Source organism: Notolabrus celidotus, chromosome 18, assembly GCF_009762535.1.
Source record: "Notolabrus celidotus isolate fNotCel1 chromosome 18, fNotCel1.pri, whole genome shotgun sequence".
NCBI lineage: Eukaryota > Metazoa > Chordata > Actinopteri > Labriformes > Labridae > Notolabrus > Notolabrus celidotus.
This window is the reverse complement of record NC_048289.1, coordinates 10,026,183-10,043,382: the sequence shown is the minus strand read 5'-3', so window position 1 is coordinate 10,043,382 and position 17,200 is coordinate 10,026,183. Positions and strand designations below refer to the sequence as shown.

The window sequence follows — 17,200 nt, the reverse complement described above, 5'->3', positions numbered from 1 at the left end:
CCACTGTAGCTAATGGAAGTTACATAACATGCTTTGTTGCTGTTTCTAGTGTTTAATAATGATAGTTTTGGAGCCACGCAGCTCAGATTAGGCCAGGCAAGGCAAGGCAAGTTTATTTATAAAGCCCCATTCATACAAAGAGTAATTCAAAGTGCTTTACAGAGTTAAAAAACAAAAACCATGACCAGTAACAATCAACAAAAACATACAGCAAACACTTCAAACATTGAATTTTATATGCGACCAGTTATGTTTGATCTATTCTCTCTCTCTCTCTCTCTCTCTCTCTCTCTCTCTCTCTCTCTCTCTCTCTCTCTCTCTGTACTTATGTAACTTAACGTACATAGTAAATAGTCTTGGGTCTTATTATTTAAATTAGGAGGGATCATAAATAATCAGCCCCCTTCACTGCTCCTGAAGTTGGTAACTTGCAGAGTTTTACTGTCCTGGCGGACACAGAATCACAACTGATCTCGCCTTAAACGATTAAAGTTAGAACAAAGATAAAACAAGTTGAAACTGCATGGTATCTGTATTCATCTTAGCTCACCTTGAGCTGTCTAATTACAACATCCAGGTATCCACACACACTTGTAATACTGTCCTGTACAGATGAGTGTACTAACACACTCCTCAATAACTCCAGGTTGCATCATTCTCCTGAAGGTGATGCCTGACAAACTTTTGACTTACAACAGAAATGACACAACAACAATGTTTGGACACAGTCGTGTGTCGAAACACAGCAGAACATAGAGTGTTGCATAACTTCTCTAAAATTAGTCAGTGATGTTGAGCAATCTGCTTTACAGCCATGACAGTGCTGTACAGTGTGACTGTGAGGAAGCTGGAAATTGAACTTGTTGCCCTCACCCGCCACAGAAATGTGCAGCAGATCACAACAAGATGTGACACTAACTCTGGTGTTTTATTGAATCTGAAAAATGTTTGTGTTCTCACAGAGGGAGCTGAAGGAGAGAGCTCGTCGTTAGATGAAGACAGCAGTGATGCTCTGTCACCAGACCAGCTAACCAATCATGACTCTCCTGTGAGCGCTGTTCCTCAGCTGTCCCCCCCGGACATGCTCACCCAGAATGGAGAAATTCCCTTCTCACAGGTACCGTCACATTAAATCCATCATCAGAGTCAAGAGTGGGTCACTGGGATTTAAAAGTATTCCTCATAACACTATCATCCATTAACCAGAGTAATGTCTTCTCAGTTCCTTACACAGCGCCCTCCTCCTCCTCCTCCTCCACCACCTCCACCTCCTCCTCAACCAGCTCCTGTCCAGGTGAATGGGTCAGACTCCTCCCCCTTCACAAAATTAACAAACGGGACGGCGGTGACTATCGTAAGCTCCCGCCCCTCTACAGGACAGGTCAAGGTGCAGAAACACTTTTATTTCTTTTAATAATCCCAGAGTTTGAGTTGAACGTCCTGCAGATTTGATGACTTATGAATAAATCTGACCTTAATCTCTATTTTTGGAGCTGCTATAACTGGCTAACCCTCCCTCATCTTTTCATTTCCTTACTTCCTCCTCCCGACCCCGTTTCTCACGCTTTCTGTCAGCAGTCTCAGGCTAAGTCGAGTTCAGACCGTCCTCCACAGAGACCCAAGAAACCAAAGGACAGCAAACCCAAGGTGAGCACGCTCTTGGTTTTATTTCCTCCTACATGGCACCTAGAACAGATTCACATAACGACATGGGTTCATTTTACAGAATCATGAGTGTTTCTGTATGATTCAACTGAGAAGTTTGAGTTCATTATTCAACTTCTCCTTCAGGCTGACCTCACTGTGGTTCTGGTGTTAGATTTCTCAGAACTCAAGAGCCAGGACTTCTCAGGATACTTATTATTTTTTACTTTTAGCAATCTTACAAGGAGGAACATCATGTGCAAGAAGAAGAAATTTACTTCAGTCCCTGTTTCCTAGATACACCAGAACACAGACTTGTTTTTCAGAACTGAAAATAGATGCTCTTTAGCTGTAATGACATTATTACAGCTGATCCTTCCGCCTACATTAACCGAATACACTTTCTTTTTGCCTTTCGAAATGTCAAAAATTATCAACTGGAAGATGGTGCGGAATCAAAGCCCCATGCTGATGTAATGCAACAGTATATAAAAGTATCAAACAAGTGAGTTGGATCTTAGTCTGTATGTCCTCTGGTTTCAGGTGAAGAAGCTGAAGTACCACCAGTACATCCCTCCAGACCAGAAGGCAGACAAAGAGCGTCCGCCTCAGATGGACTCGTCGTACGCAAAGCTCCTCCATCAGCAGCAGCTCTTCCTGCAGCTGCAGATCCTCAACCAGCAACAGCAGCACTACAACTACCACACCATCCTGCCTGCTCCTCCCAAGTGAGTCCAGAATGTGATGTTATGAGTATGTGTGAGCCTGAAGGAAAACATGGATGCTGCAGAGGTTTTATGCAAAGACCCAAATAGAGTGCCAACCTCCTTTTTCCTCTTTATATAAAAACAGTACCAATAATGCAATTATGCAACACTACCTGCCAAAAGTTTTCCCCATACAGTTGATCTGACATGATTTTGACATGCATGCTGAGTGATCGGAAATACGAGCGTTCAAATCTACTCCAATCAACTTCTCTCTGTCTCACTCTCTTCCGTTATCAGGACAGGATCACCACATTTAAAAGTTACTGAATTGATAAGGACACTAAATCCAGTTCCACTGTAATGTATAAACTATATTTTCACATGCTGGACTAACATAGAAATGTACTCTATAAAACATAAATTCACGAGGCAGCAGAGAAATATAAAATCAGTCGTATATGAGAATCAGGTGGTCTGTTACTTCACGTGCTTGTTGCTGTGAGTATGGGGAGAGTGGGAGTCCACCTCCATATGTGGCCTGAGTGATCAGTGTTCGATCCATCCTCAGTGGAGGACACATTGAGGTGCTTTCACACCTGCAGTTAAGGATGTCACTTGTGATCCAGTCACCCCGGACGGATGTGGATACCAGGTGTAAACAGCCTCTGTGACTTCCTGCCCTCTCTGCGTTGGGTCATTTCCCCTTATTCATACTTTTGAACTTCTATCTACGAGCCTGAGATTTAAAAAAAAAAGCAGAAGTAATTTTGTTGGAACATTCTTAAAATTGATTCACTCTGTTTAGGTTTTGTGGTTCATGAAGCCTCTTTGATGTTGTTTTTTTTGTTATGGAGGACTTAAAGCCACCAAGGTAGAGAAAAGAAACTGTTAGTGTGGACATGGTCAATGAGAAGGAACATTTTTCTACTGCTTCATCACTGTTTCACACATTTTTCAGCGCTGTATGTCATTACCTGCTGCATCAAAGAAGGACCAGCGATATTCATCCGTAAATCTTTCTCCCTCCTCATCAGGCCACCAACTGAGCAGCCTCCCACGACCACTTCTGGCCCTTCCCCATCCCGCAGTGCTCCCACGACAACCACCCCCGCCACCTCCAATCAGAGCGGCAATGCCCGTCAGAGCCAAACCGCAGTGGGCGGGGCCAAACCAGGCACCCTGCCAGCCAACCTGGATGAGTTCAAGGTGAGTTTAAGAGACAGCTCTGTCCAGAAGCAGACAGGTACCTGCCAAGAAGATTGTTAACTCATCAAGTTCTTTGAGCTTTTTTAAAGGGCTTCATTGTAAAGATACTGAAGGTTAGCGAGTGAGCATTCAAACATTGTTGCTGATTTCAACAAGTTATCCAATCTTTAAATGATTACTCAGTGCTTTAAATACACAGTTTTTGATGCATGTAGTCCTCCAAAAGTTACAAGATACAAGAATGACTCTAAACCTGTAGCTCTGCCTACAAAGGGACGACGATTCACAGCGTAAAGGGCTTCATTTGGGAAACGTTGTACAGGCTTTGAGAGCTACTCTCATGAGTGAAAAGGAGAAAAATAGAAATGTATCATCATTATTTGATGCAGTTATTCTCTGTTATACTTTTGTTATCATGATGTGACCTCTCAGTTTTATTTTGGGACCTTTTGAGGGGTCTTTCTTCCTATTTGGGAACCTGTGAACTTTATTTTGTTCCTCTTCGCTTCACACTTTCTGTTTTTGTCTCTTTCAGTAACTCTGTTCTCTTTCACTCTGACTCACTACCTGTTCACTGAGTCCTGGTCTGGTTTCTCATCCTCCAGGTCGCTGAGCTGAAACAGGAATTGAAACTGCGTGGTTTGACGGTCTCAGGCACCAAGAACGATCTCATTGAGAGGCTCCGCAACTACCAGGAGCTAAATGGCAATAATGCAGTGGTTGTGAAAAACGGCACATCGCAGCCCAGTCAGCAGGCCACAACCTTAGCTGCCAGCATCGTCACATCCTCCCCAACCACAATCACCACGCCTGAGCACCAACCAGGAGAGGGAGGGTTTAAGCTGGCTCTGTCGTCATTGGCTCAGATGACTCCGGGGCGGGTCATGCGGTTTGGCAGCACCAGCTCCAGCCCTCCAGTGTCGCCTACACCGTCTGAGAGATCTCTGGCTGGATTGAGCCCCGACGAGACGAGCTGTAATGGAGACATGTTTGGAGAGATGGTGAGACCTGTTTGTAAATCATTGCCTTTTTTTATTAATGCTTCTTGAAATATTAAATAAGAAAAAACATGATAAAACAGTGAAGTCTCATAAGCATCCACATACATCTTAATACAAACAAATTATCAGAACTGTTAAAAAAGTTACTCAAAAAGAAAGATAGATTCATCAGTGTAGCTCAGGTGGCAAGTGTGACACGACTACAGTCCGAACCTCTCACACTGCTCATAGGATCCATCCCCAGTCCAGACGGGATCTCGTGCATGTTTTCCCCCACTCTCCCCCTACACCTCCTCTCTCTCAAGGCCCGGCTCACATTATGTGTTGTGCAGCTCTAGTTCAGTTGTCTATAGGGATGCACCAATATTACAGCTGAGTGCCACTTTTGGTCGATCTGGCCCTGTTGAAAGAGATCAGCTTACTGGCGAATAACAGCATTAACTTAATGATGGCAAGCTAGTAAGCCTCATGTTTGAACTGACTGTAAGGCTTTTTGGAAACAAAGGTATTTTGTATTAACAGCAGTTATTTCAAATACTTATATGTGGGAGAAGGTTGAATCATTTACACATTTTGGTGTCATATATGGGAAATGATTAACATCTCTTTTCTTTGCTTATCTACATTTTTAGCGTTTGAAAATTTTCTATGACAAAGAATTAAAAAAACTTGATTTGTCCCCTAAGGGCAATTTAAGGTACGTATGAGCAGCATTGAATACAAGAAACAGACACTTAAATTATAAGAATTGTAAAAAAGAAAGAAAATAGTTATAGAAAAAAAAAAATTACAGGCGACAGTATATATATACATAATTTACTTATGTGCAATAAAGACAGGTAAATGTGTCATTTAGTGAACATTTGCTGTTGAAAATGCAAAGGCTGCTTTTCCAGCATGCCGTCAACCATTGAGTCTAACACCTACCTCTACAGCAGTTTTTACAAGATGGAAATTGTGTGTCACATCACTGATAATCTTTTTTACTTCAGTAATAATTTAAATCAGTTTTACTACCGGTTGAAAAGTCCTTACGAGGGCTTTAATGTTAGTTTTGTACATTTGAGGGATTGAAGATGCACTCTCTCATAAATGATATAAGAAGGCTGAATTACTTCAACAATTATCAACTTATATATTAAAGGAAATAAAACTGTTTAAAAACTATTAAAAAACAAAAATAAACCATGGTTACGGAGTCCTGAAAGTCATTTCTAACATTGAAATCTGAATTGGCCTTAAATTTCTCCATCCGAACATTCCCTGTTGTCCAAATTAGAATCATGCAAATAAACAGCTGTGCTAACATCTGAAAATCATGTCTTTCACTCGGCATCTGAACACAAAGGTCAAAGTGTGCAGTAAGCATACGCAAGCACTATTATCTGCTTACCTGATATGCTATCCTATCTGTTTCAGCTATAAATGCCAGACTAAGTGATGGCATCAGCTAGAGCCAAACTCCCTCAGTAAAACAAACAGTAGCCTTTAGTCCTCAGCACCATAGTCCTCGAAATTAGGCGCACACAAGACTGGGTGAAAATAGCCAAACAGCTGTAGTGGGGTTCATGGCTTGTTGAAAATAAGGTGACATTTTCTTAGCTTTGGATGTAAACAAATGTTTTAGATCTGAGATAGTCACTTTTACACTCTTAAGACCCCAAATTACAGACATGGTTAAAGGCTGATGTGGTCTATTGTTTCAAGTGTCTACAATGACGGAGTTTTTGCAGTGACGTCTCTTTAACTTTTTCCCCAATACTCTTCTTGTTTTTGTCATCCTTCAGGTGAGCTCTCCCCTCACCCAGCTCACCCTGCACCCATCTCCTCAGCACCCCTCCAACGTCTCTCCGCTCTCACAGCCTCTCTCCAGCGTCAAAGAGGAAATCCAGAGCTCATGCAGCCTCTCCAGGTCCTCACCCTCCTCCAGTCAGCCTCCAGAGCCCCACCTTGGAATTGCCATGGACACCATGGACAAGGACCAAATGCTGCATGAGAAGGACAAACAGATTGAGGAGCTGACCCGGATGCTACGGCAGAAGCAGAGGCTGGTGGAGACGCTCAGGTCACAGCTGGAGCAGGGCAAGGTGTCAGGTAGTATAGTGTTAGCAGCAGGGGATAAGAGCAAAACGACCACAGAGGTGAAACTTCAAACTCTGATAAAAGCCTCAGCTATTCAGCCCCCTGTTCTGCCCAATGGCATTGTGGTGAAGGTGAAAAGGGAGGTGGAGCCTGAGGAGGGGATGGAGGGAGTGACAGAGGAGGCCCAGACGAAGAAATCAGAACAGCCGATGCAGTGCTCTCAGGAGACTCTCGTACGGCTACAGCACATCCATCGGCTACAAGTCCAACAGGCTGAGCAGCAGAAACAGACGCTGCAGCAAAGTCCAACCCAGAAAGCCCCAGAAGTGAAGCCAAACCCTCTGAAACTACAACAGCAGAAGAAAGAAGCTCAAATCCTGCTCCATCAGCAGCAGCAACTGCAGCAACTCATCATCCAGCAGACCCAACAGAAGCAGCTGCAGGCCCAGCAAAAGTTAGCGCAGCAGAAACTAGCCCAGCAGAAACTCAGTCAGCAGAAGCTAGTGCAACAGAACCAGCTCAAACAAAGCCAAGTACAGGTCCAACAGAACCAGCAGAAGAACCAGGTCCAACTGAAGCAGGTTCAGGTGCAGATCCAAAAGCCTGCAGGGACCACAGTGCAGCAGAGGAAGCAGCTGAAGGCTCACCAGAGGCACCATCAGAGGCAGCAGACAGCGACCGCCACCACACAACAGGTGAAGTGTCCCAGCAGCAGCAGATGTGACATGTGAATGATTCATCTGAGTGCGACTGTTTCAGTCAAATGTTTGGCTCTAAATATAATCTAGTTTTTATTTCTGGGTCTAGGTGACTCCAATTGTCATCAACCAACAGAACGGCACTCAGATCCACACTCAGGCCATTTCATTAGACCTGCTTAAGGCAAACGGAGCGCCCACACTTGTCACTGACAGCAACGGCAACCACTACCTGATCGCCCTCACGAGTAACACCACAGACGGACAGAACGGAGTGTCATCATTGGCCAAAACCAACGGGCGCATCACACTGCAGGTAAATAAAAAAACATATTACTCTTTACTATACTCTTTGGTGGATTAAAAAGGATAAATAATTCAGTCTTAAATATTTGTTTTTCTGCTTGTTATCTTTTTGTAGAGATTACAGTCGACCCCAAGTAAACTGCCCAGCACTGAGAGCCAATCAAAAGAGCAGCCAGAGGTCGAGCCTGTGAGCCAGCCCATCCAAAAGGTACAACACAAAAGCTTTTCTCTGAACATGTTTATTGAATGCGTAGGGGGAATATAAAGAATGAACCAATTCACAATTTGTAACAAGGTACGGATTTTTGGAGGTTACAAGCTTACACTGATCAGCCATGACATCATCACCTCCTGCTTAATATTGTAAAGTCCCCCCCTCATCCAGTCAAGGCCGAAACAGTCCTGTTCTGATGAGACATGAACTCCACTAGAACTTTGAAGGTGTGCGGTGATATCTGGCACCAAGAGATTAGCAGCAGATCCTTTATGTCCTGGACGTTGCAAAGTGGGGCCACCATGGATCAGACTTGGTTTGGACAACCAAGTCTGACTCAGATGCTCGCGTGGGTTGAGATCAGGGGAATGTGGAGACCAAGTCAGCACTGTTGGTGCTCCCAAAGGCCACCATTCTAATGTTCATATGCCCGTTTTAGGCATTGTCATCTTTGGGGTCGGCATGGGCACCCGCATGGGTCTGCAACTACGTAGGCATGTGCACAACAAATTGCGATGCCCTGTGTCCATACAGGCCTTTGTATCCCACATGTATCAGCGAGCCCTAGCCGCTCGTGACCTTGATGCTGAGTGCTGACTCACTGGTAGATAGTGACCACTGCAGACTGGGAATGCCTCATAAGAGCTGCAGTTTTGGAGATGCACTGACCCAGTCCTCCAGACATCCCAACTTGGTCCTTGTCAGAGTTGCTCACATCCTTAAGCTTGCCAATATTTCATGCTTCCTACACATAAACATGGAGGAAAAAATGCTCACTCACTGCCTAACATATCCCACTCACTGATGAAGGTGTGAAGCTCTGGCTTGGGCCACAAACACAGCCACTATAAGATGTGAAACAGCACACTGTCATTCAGAGATAAGACTAGAGTAATCCATCACAGATCAGTATCCATCACATTAAGTGTGTCTCTGTCACTCTCTTCACACAGGGACAGAAGGCGGGGCTTCACCTGGACACCAATGGCGTGCTGCAGCCCAGCCTGTCAGTCACTGCTCCGCCCAATCTACAGCCTTTCTTTGACGACGTGTCCGACAGTGAAAGCCAAAGCAGCTTAATCTCGTCTCTGAAGGTAAATCCACTTCCTTCTCCTCTTCCCTCTACTGCTCTGTTCTCCATGTGTTGTAAACTTCATTAACCTCCTTTTTTTTTCTCTTTTTTTCTTTACTTTTCATCCCATCTCTTCATCACTCCACCCGGGCAGAGAGAGGAGGTGTGTCCGCCTTACGACCGGCACACACTGTTCACCCCTCCCTCTCCCAAACCCAACACCTCCCTTCCTGCTCAGCGCTCCAAAGTATGTCCCCCAGCTCATCTTTTCTTTCCATCTCTTCTGCAGTTTTTGTTCTGTTTCTGCCTGCTCCTCCATTTTCTATCCCCACATCTCTCTCTGAGCTGTTTGCTTCTTTTTTTTACTCATCTGAAGGTGGTTGGAAATTTGGTGCAAGATTAGATTTAATGTGATAAGACTTGACTGTTTTTCAGTTCTCCACTTGTGGTGTCAGTATTTAGATGAAACACTAAATATGACAAGATTTTAAGCTTCTTTGACACATTACCCACAATGCTTCTGGTAATCCCCTGAGAGTTTTTGTAAACGTAGCACGCTCAGAAGTGAGATATCTGCGAGGACATGTTACCAGTGACTGACCTGCAGTTATGAGAGAATCAGAATCACACTTGTTGCTCCACCACGACCTGTGATAATCTGATCTGTGAGGACTTTCTGAAGCTCTCATACTTCCCCTGCTTTAGTGACTCAAAACATAACTTCTCTGATCATATTTACATGTAGGCACTCCAAGGTGACAAAAACAGATCACCAAAATAAAACATCTTTAGCCTTTTAATGAGTTTTTCTGAAACTTTTAACCAAGTTGAGAAACAACGAGTTGCAGTTGTTACATTTTGTATTTTGACACCACATTTACTGTAAGGTTTCAAGGTTGTTGGAGAATGTAAAAAAAATTCAGGCTGCACCGTGGCTGTCAGAGGTGTTTGTAGCCTCTTATTTTAATACATGAAACCCATGTCCAAGTGTCTTAAGTCTGCAGTTCTTCATATGGCCAGCAGAGGGCGAAAAGAAGTATGCAAGTTCACCACACATGGACCCAATTTCTTACTTGTTTTACTACCTCAGCTAAAATTGTCCTACCAAATATGTGGTCTCAACTTTTCCTAAATTGAACTAGATTACTTTGTAAATAAATAATAGTCCCATTTTGATTCAAACTTAACAGAAAGCAGGGTATGCCGAGTATAGGGCTTAATGTGACTGACATATTAAATGTCACCCTAGTGTGAGTCGAGGTGTAGCATCTTATATCCAGCTTCTTATCAGAGTATGGTCTCTTCTGACTCCATAATATGAAAATAAGACAAACTTGAGGCTTTAACCCTACTGTTATGTTGCGGGTCAAATTGACCCTTTTTAAAGTCTATTTTAGGCAATATATGTCTTCCAAACCAGCTAAATGCAGCATAAAAATCTGGGCAGCATTTGACAGAAGTGGTGTCATGTGAACTTATCAACATCACTCCATTAAAAAAATGTATTCAAAATGTAAAGTAGAATAAACAAAAAATCTGTCATGTAAAACTATTGTATTTATATTTAGGGCTTTCCAATGTATACTAAAAAAGTTTTAACATGAATTTTTATGAAAAACGAGTTATCCTCATTGAACAAGGATTTGTGAGAATTAAAGAACGCCAATGGACTAAATCCTGATTTCAGTGTGTGTATTGGGATTTACTGGAGTTCTGACACTTTTGGATAATTGAAAATGCCCTGGGTCAAATTGACCCAGAAACATTATTGCTGTTCCAGAAAAACGAACATAACAGGAGGGTTAAAACAGGAGTCTCTTAACTCATTGGTGACATCACAGTAGTCCTGCCCCCTTCTAATGCACAGGTTGTCCATGTGCTGCACACTGGGTGCTAAAGTTTCTAATTTGTCGTGTGATCTGCTTCTGGCCAGTTAGATACATAGAAATTAAATTGGCAAAGAAGGATCAAACCTTGACAGGGATTGACTTTTGTTCTTAGCGGCCGACTGATGACATGTTTTCTCTTCTGTTAGCAGGAGAACGGCTTGAACAGTCAGCAGATGGACGACCTGTTTGACATCCTGCTGAAGAGTGGAGGTAACAAAGTGTTTCAAACATTAATGACAGTAAACAGCCGTTCAGTCCGCTTCAGTGTGTTGATGATGTTCTCTCTCTCTCTCTGTCATCCTAAAGAAATCCCCGGCTTCAAGTCCAACCCAGACCCATCCCTCACCCCACTCTCCGACCCACCCTCCCCATCTTCACCCCCATCTCCCCTCCACCTCTCTCCTCCCACCCCCACACAGTCCCTCATCTCCCCTCAGCCCTCTGTGTCTGAGTCCTGCACGGGCAGCGGGCGCCTGGAGGACTTCCTGGAGAGCACCACAGGTGTCCCGCTGCTGGGCGTGGAGCCAGACGGCGGCCTGACCCTGATAGACGACCTCCACAGCCAGATGCTGAGCACGCCCAGCATCCTGGACCACCCCCCCTCCCCCATGGACACATCCGACCTGGGCTTTTCCCCTCACTCCACGGGGCTGGACTTTGGAGACCCCACCTTGGACAGCATGGACTGGCTGGATATCTCCATGGTGGGAAGCAGCAGTGGAGGGAGCGGGGGTGGTGTGGGGAGAGGAGGCAGTATAGTAGGAGGAGTTAATGACGGAGACGGGGGCACGAGCCTGACCCCGCTGGCGCCGCACACTCCACCCAGTGTCTTCTCTGCCGACTTCTTGGACAGTACGGACCTTCAGCTGCACTGGGAGTCGTGTCTGTAGCCCTCCGCGCGGACTGTCAGGCGCTCGCTCACACTGTGTACAGGCTGCGTCTTTATTTCATGCACATACTGAAACCTTTTCTATGCTGTCTCTACCACTGCGGGGGTCACTGGCACATGCAAATGCACACACATTTACACACACGTTTGCCCTGTCTTTTACTGGCTGTTACTGAATGCAGGATGAAACAAGAGAGACACATAGAGTGTAAATTCATAGAAAGGACTTGAACTTGTTGGAACTGAAGTGGACTTTTTGAAATTGAATTCTATGTGCATCCAAACAGGAGATGGCTCACATCCAAGCTGGTGAAACCCTCCTTCCTGTGTCCTGAGCTGCAACCTAAGCAGGTTAAAGTGAACCAGCAGAGCTGTTGGTCACTGTAATGAAACATTTTAACTCCTAAAAAAAGGTTTGACAGATTAGAGCCGAGGATTGACCGTCAGTGACGATCACTCAGGCTCCTCCAGATATCAGAGTGTGTGTGTCAGTACCTCCTAAACTTTGCACTTATGCTGAATCTGATTGGTTTGAAGGGGGCGTTCAGGTCACAATCTGAAAGCTGCTGGGTGAGATAAAGCAAGAGTCACCATAACTTTGATCAGCTGATTTGTTCATTGTGAGAAGAGAGAGGCAGCTGTCAGTGACCTTGTCGCCCGCGGCAACCTGAACCCGCCCACACTAGTCAAAAAACAACAACCGTCATAGGTTGACCGTTGCTATTGAAATGAACCATATCATTGGCAACAGTTTGAATTGAAGCCTCATTAGAGGTTGCGTATTAATGGTAACATTATGGTAGACCACTATGTATTGCTGTATATGGGGTGTATATTATCAATTGTCCATATGACTATTTTTCTTTGCTGGTTGCTTTAGAGTTGAGCTAGCCGGCTGGGGAACATAGGGTGAGGGCGGGGCTTCCAAAGTACTTGGACCTTGTCATTTTTTAAAGAAAAAAAAATAAAGATATTATAAAAAGTCTAAAGATGAGTCTGTTTTCTTTCACACATGGTCACCATAGATGAACAAATTACATACAGAGACTTCATAAGAGCTTTTATTACTGACAATCATTGTTTTCATCATTATTCTTTCCATTACATTACCATCATATCAGTCATCTTTTGCAGGAGTTCCCAAAGTGTGGGTCAGGACCCCCTGGGGGGTCGCGAGACACAAATGGGGGGGTCGTGAGATGTCTTCAAGAATGTTTTTTTTTTCAAAGTTATCTAAAAATAGTACATTTTACCCATTATATTAAAAAATATTAACAAAATAGTAGCTAAACTTGAAATAAAACCTTGAAAATAGAAAATGTAATGAGTTTTCTGCCTTTCTTTTTGCCAGATGAGTCCTAAGTTTAGGGTTAGTGAACAGTTAATTATCAAAAGCATCAGTAGCAGTGGGTTCATTCCTAATGGCACAGGAAACACAGCCACATGCTCATATATGTAGGGTCATTTTCTGAAGACCAGCTACATGAAGCCACATTAAATCACTTTGAGGGACAGTGGAGGTCGCAAGTCTTTGGCACCAATATTTTGGGGGTTGCATGCTGAAAAGTTTGGGAACCCCTGATCTATTAAATCCACCCTGTGTTACTTCCTGGTTGACTTAATCCTGGTGATAAATCAATAGACCACAAGGGGGCGCCATTGTAAAGGAATCAGCTGTCTGGAACCAGCATGAGAAGTCTTTAAGACACCGACTACACATTTGGCTGCATTGAATAATTCCTTACATGACCACGCACCGAATAGATATCAGGCAGCACGACACAAAGCCCATTTTGCTTCAAATTTGCTTGCATGAAAATGTAATGCGGCTTGAACACATGCTCCTACACCAGTTGACCAGTTAATGTCTGAACATCTGCTGCCTGTGATAAAGATTTCTTGCAATTTCTATCAAATGACTTAAAGTCTTCGATGTATAGACGCTGCAGAGTTTGAATCTGTTTCATAAACAGTAAACACAATTCTTCTGGTGGCAGAGGAAACACAGGCAGCTAAAGTAAGTCAAATTGCTTTTTAACTTTTGAGCTGCATCTTCCCTTCAGTTATTAATGATTCTATTTAACATTACATAATCACATTATGAATGGATGTGATGTAAAAAATGATGGTCTCCAAAAAGACTTAATATAAAGTGACTGACAGTTATTTGACTGGTAGCGTATATACTTTTATGTTAAACCATCTTAAAAGAAAACTATGGCTGTTTTCAAAACCACCTACTATACCAGCAGTACGTACTGATTTAGCCAAAATTCAGTATGTAGTAAGTAGTACGCGTACAAGAGCAAAACTACCCAGATGTCTACTTTTTCAGGAAATTTCTCAGTATGCATCAGACCAGTCTGCCTTGCATACTGTTTCCCATAATGCACAGCGCTCGTTCTGCTTTTTCTTTTTTCTTCTTTTTTTGACGGGGGACTCAGTTTTTAGTTGCTGGGAAAATTATTAAATTCCATATAAACCACTTACTAACTTTTTAAATCATAAGTGAAGCTAAAGAAGCAGTTTCTCCATCAGCTTGGCCATGTTTACTTCTGCTTTCCGAAACCGGAAATTAAGTGACGTCTGACCCAGCATACTGTATCACAGATCGAACAGAATACTCATACTACAAACTAAATCCAAATGCAGTATGTAGTAAACAGTACCTACTGCCTACTACATACTACATTAGTAGGTAGTATGCAGCAGGCCATTTCAAAAACAGCCACTGTCTTTAAGTAGACTCACATGACTTTATTTAAGGAGTTAAGAAAAGGAAATAAATTATCCTTTGAAATCTGAAACCTTATACTCTGGTATGTTTGATCTTAGTCCAAAAAGGCCATGACCAACTCAACTCTATGATCCATTACTTCAACCTTTAAAGGCAGCACAGCAGGTTGGACTCTTCAGACTCTGTATGTTAATGGAGGTGTAGCTACTTCAATTCAATTCAATTCAATTCAATTCAATTCAATTCAATTCAATTCAATTCAATTCAATTCAATTTATTGGCATGAACAAAGACATGTCATACTTATATATGACCGTTGTGTGAAACCTTTTGTGACTCTAGAGGGGGCTGTGTAAAAACAAGTGTTAGCATTTTACCTTCAAAACTTTTTTTTTGTTAAATTCAATGAGATTATTTCTACTTCCTGCCAGCAATATGTATCAAATGTTTTGAGATGAATCAGGTGTCTTTGACCGTCACTTGCCTGGAAAAATGTATTTCCTATCATTTTTTGGTAATCTCTTCATCTGAACTTGGATAGCAGAGAAATGGAGATGGAAACAATGAGTAAGAATGATGCCATTTATTGCTGGTTCCCCCGTGTTGACTCCCCGCCTGTAAAGCTCATGTGATGAGTTTTTAACTGGTTATGAAACACTGAAATTAAGACTGCTGTCACTTTAAGACAAAACAATCAAGAAAGACCATCTACCTCATGTGGGATCTGGTTTTCCCTGGCATCTCTCTTGCTATTCAGAATTGAAAACTTCTTCAAATGAAATGATGAAAAACTAAACATTTCTTCAAGCAGTGTAATTATCAATCTTGGACCCCTTATACTTTTCAATGTCTTGAATGCTCACGTTTGGACTTCTGTTGTCCTCACTGTGAGTATATAAAAGGTCTAACGTGCTGCAGCTGAACTCATCACTGAAACAAGACAAAGAGATCACTAAACCCTGATCCTTGCCTCCTTGCATTGACTTTCTGTCCATTTCTGTATCGATTTCTAAAATTTCAAAGCTCTTCACGATTAAGCCCCTTGGTACATTAATGACCTTCTAATCACCTATGAGCCCCGGCACTCTCTCAGATCAGCTGACATGGGTTTACTGGTTGTACCCAGAGCTTTGTTATCTTGGTTGATGCATTTCAAGCTATTTGTGAAGAACTATATGGCACTGTTAACAAATATAGTTTTATGATTCATAACTGACTTAAATTGATTTGACATTTCACTACTTTTTCCAGCTAGTTATCATCTTCACCTTAACAAAATTCACGAGCGAAGGACCACACCATCAACAGGATGCAATTTGAAATTGAACTTCTTGCTGCTGTTAATTTGGGGAAGCTTATTAGGGGATCTGCTGTAGCTCCCGGGCATGACAGACCCCCCTTTAGGGTCCTACAGATGGGAGGACAGAGAAAAATAGGAAGAAAAATGGAGGGAGGGAATATGTTTGAATAGGAAGAGGTGTGGTTGAGGTGTAATCCTGCTCCGGAAACTTTGCTGCATAGCGTCACTACGTAGACTTAAAAAGTGATGTTAAACACCAGAGGTAGACATCAGGGTGGATATCAAACCAGAGTGTCTTTCTATTGAAACCATTTTGGTCCGGCACACTCACACAGGGAGCTAATCGCTCACTAGAAAGAGACTCATGGACCAGAATTAAAGGGAGAAATGTAAGTGATTAAAGAGCTCTTGTTTCAGAGAGGGAGTGTAAAGTGACCTCTTCATCTCCACCTCCTCCTCCTCCTCTTCTGAAAAGGGTTTCTTTGCTGCACCGGCCTGAATCAAGTCCAAACGCTCTGTTTCAGCCTTTCAAGTTCCACTCGGCCAACTCCTCCTCATTATCATCATCATCATCATCGCTCAAAGACCCTGATGAGCCATCAGAAGCCCTCTCTCTCTAGTACACACACACTCTCATACATACTGAGTCCAGAACGTACAGATATTCAATGCACAGCACGCAACCACACAATCAGCCTGCTCCGCTCTCTTACATTCACTTCACGCACGCACACACACACACACAAACACACACACACACACACACACACACACACACACACACACACACACACACACACACACACACACACACACACACACACACACAGGTCACAGCAGCTCTCAAGTGAAGCATCACCACATCTCTCTCTCTCTCTGTCTCTCTGTCTCTCTCTCTCTCTCTCTCTCTCTCTCTCTCTCTCTCTCTCTCTCTCTCTCTCTCTCTCTCTCTCTCTCTCCCGTACACAGAGCAGATTAAAGTCCTGAGGCCATGCCACTAATTAACTACAGTGAGGTCCAAAGGGCCGCAGCCACAAGGGCTAGAGATCTCCTCTGTATCCCACATCCCTCTGACAGGAGGCCCCTGCCCTGCAGCTGGCTCACACACACACACACACGATCTTTAGTCACTCATACACTCAGCAAATCTTAACAGTGACATGTGAAAGTTTTCAACAAAATTTCTATCTTTCTTTTATATAATTGACTCTTAGTAAGATTTTTTCTCATCGATAGATTTGACATAAAACAGATTATTTAATTGATTTCTTTCAAACTTCTCCCTGTGTAGGACTGGTCAGACTTTTTGTTAATCAGTTTTTGCTTTCATGCCTTTAGTGAAATAAAAAGATCAATAAAGACAGTGCAATTAAATCCCACCCATACCAGAGGGGGAGTCAGTTTATCCCTCACAAAGCTCCCCTGGAGCTCAGAGTACTTTCAACACACTTA

At 43.1% G+C, this 17,200-nt stretch overlaps 1 protein-coding gene across 28 annotated transcripts in view; it reads left to right on the top strand.

Moving 5' to 3' along the window:
• mrtfab (myocardin related transcription factor Ab) overlaps positions 1-12,696 on the top strand; it is a 63,206-nt gene extending 50,510 nt beyond the window's left edge. For 7 of the 28 annotated variants that reach the window (XM_034707648.1, XM_034707656.1, XM_034707670.1 and 4 more), the window contains 13 exons: positions 963-1,117; positions 1,223-1,387; positions 1,579-1,647; positions 2,188-2,372; positions 3,389-3,560; positions 4,166-4,561; positions 6,349-7,338; positions 7,451-7,657; positions 7,763-7,855; positions 8,815-8,955; positions 9,088-9,180; positions 10,969-11,032; positions 11,129-12,696. In XM_034707648.1, coding sequence (XP_034563539.1) covers positions 963-1,117; positions 1,223-1,387; positions 1,579-1,647; positions 2,188-2,372; positions 3,389-3,560; positions 4,166-4,561; positions 6,349-7,338; positions 7,451-7,657; positions 7,763-7,855; positions 8,815-8,955; positions 9,088-9,180; positions 10,969-11,032; positions 11,129-11,712 — 3,314 coding nt within the window. In that variant the 3' untranslated portion in view covers positions 11,713-12,696. Of the gene's footprint in view, positions 1-962; positions 1,118-1,222; positions 1,388-1,575; positions 1,648-2,187; positions 2,373-3,388; positions 3,561-4,165; positions 4,562-6,348; positions 7,339-7,450; positions 7,658-7,762; positions 7,856-8,814; positions 8,956-9,087; positions 9,181-10,968 lie in introns of all 28 variants that reach the window. The other 21 variants (XM_034707665.1, XM_034707660.1, XM_034707671.1 and 18 more) reach the window with 7 other exon arrangements.
• The last annotated feature ends 4,504 nt before the right edge of the window (positions 12,697-17,200 follow it).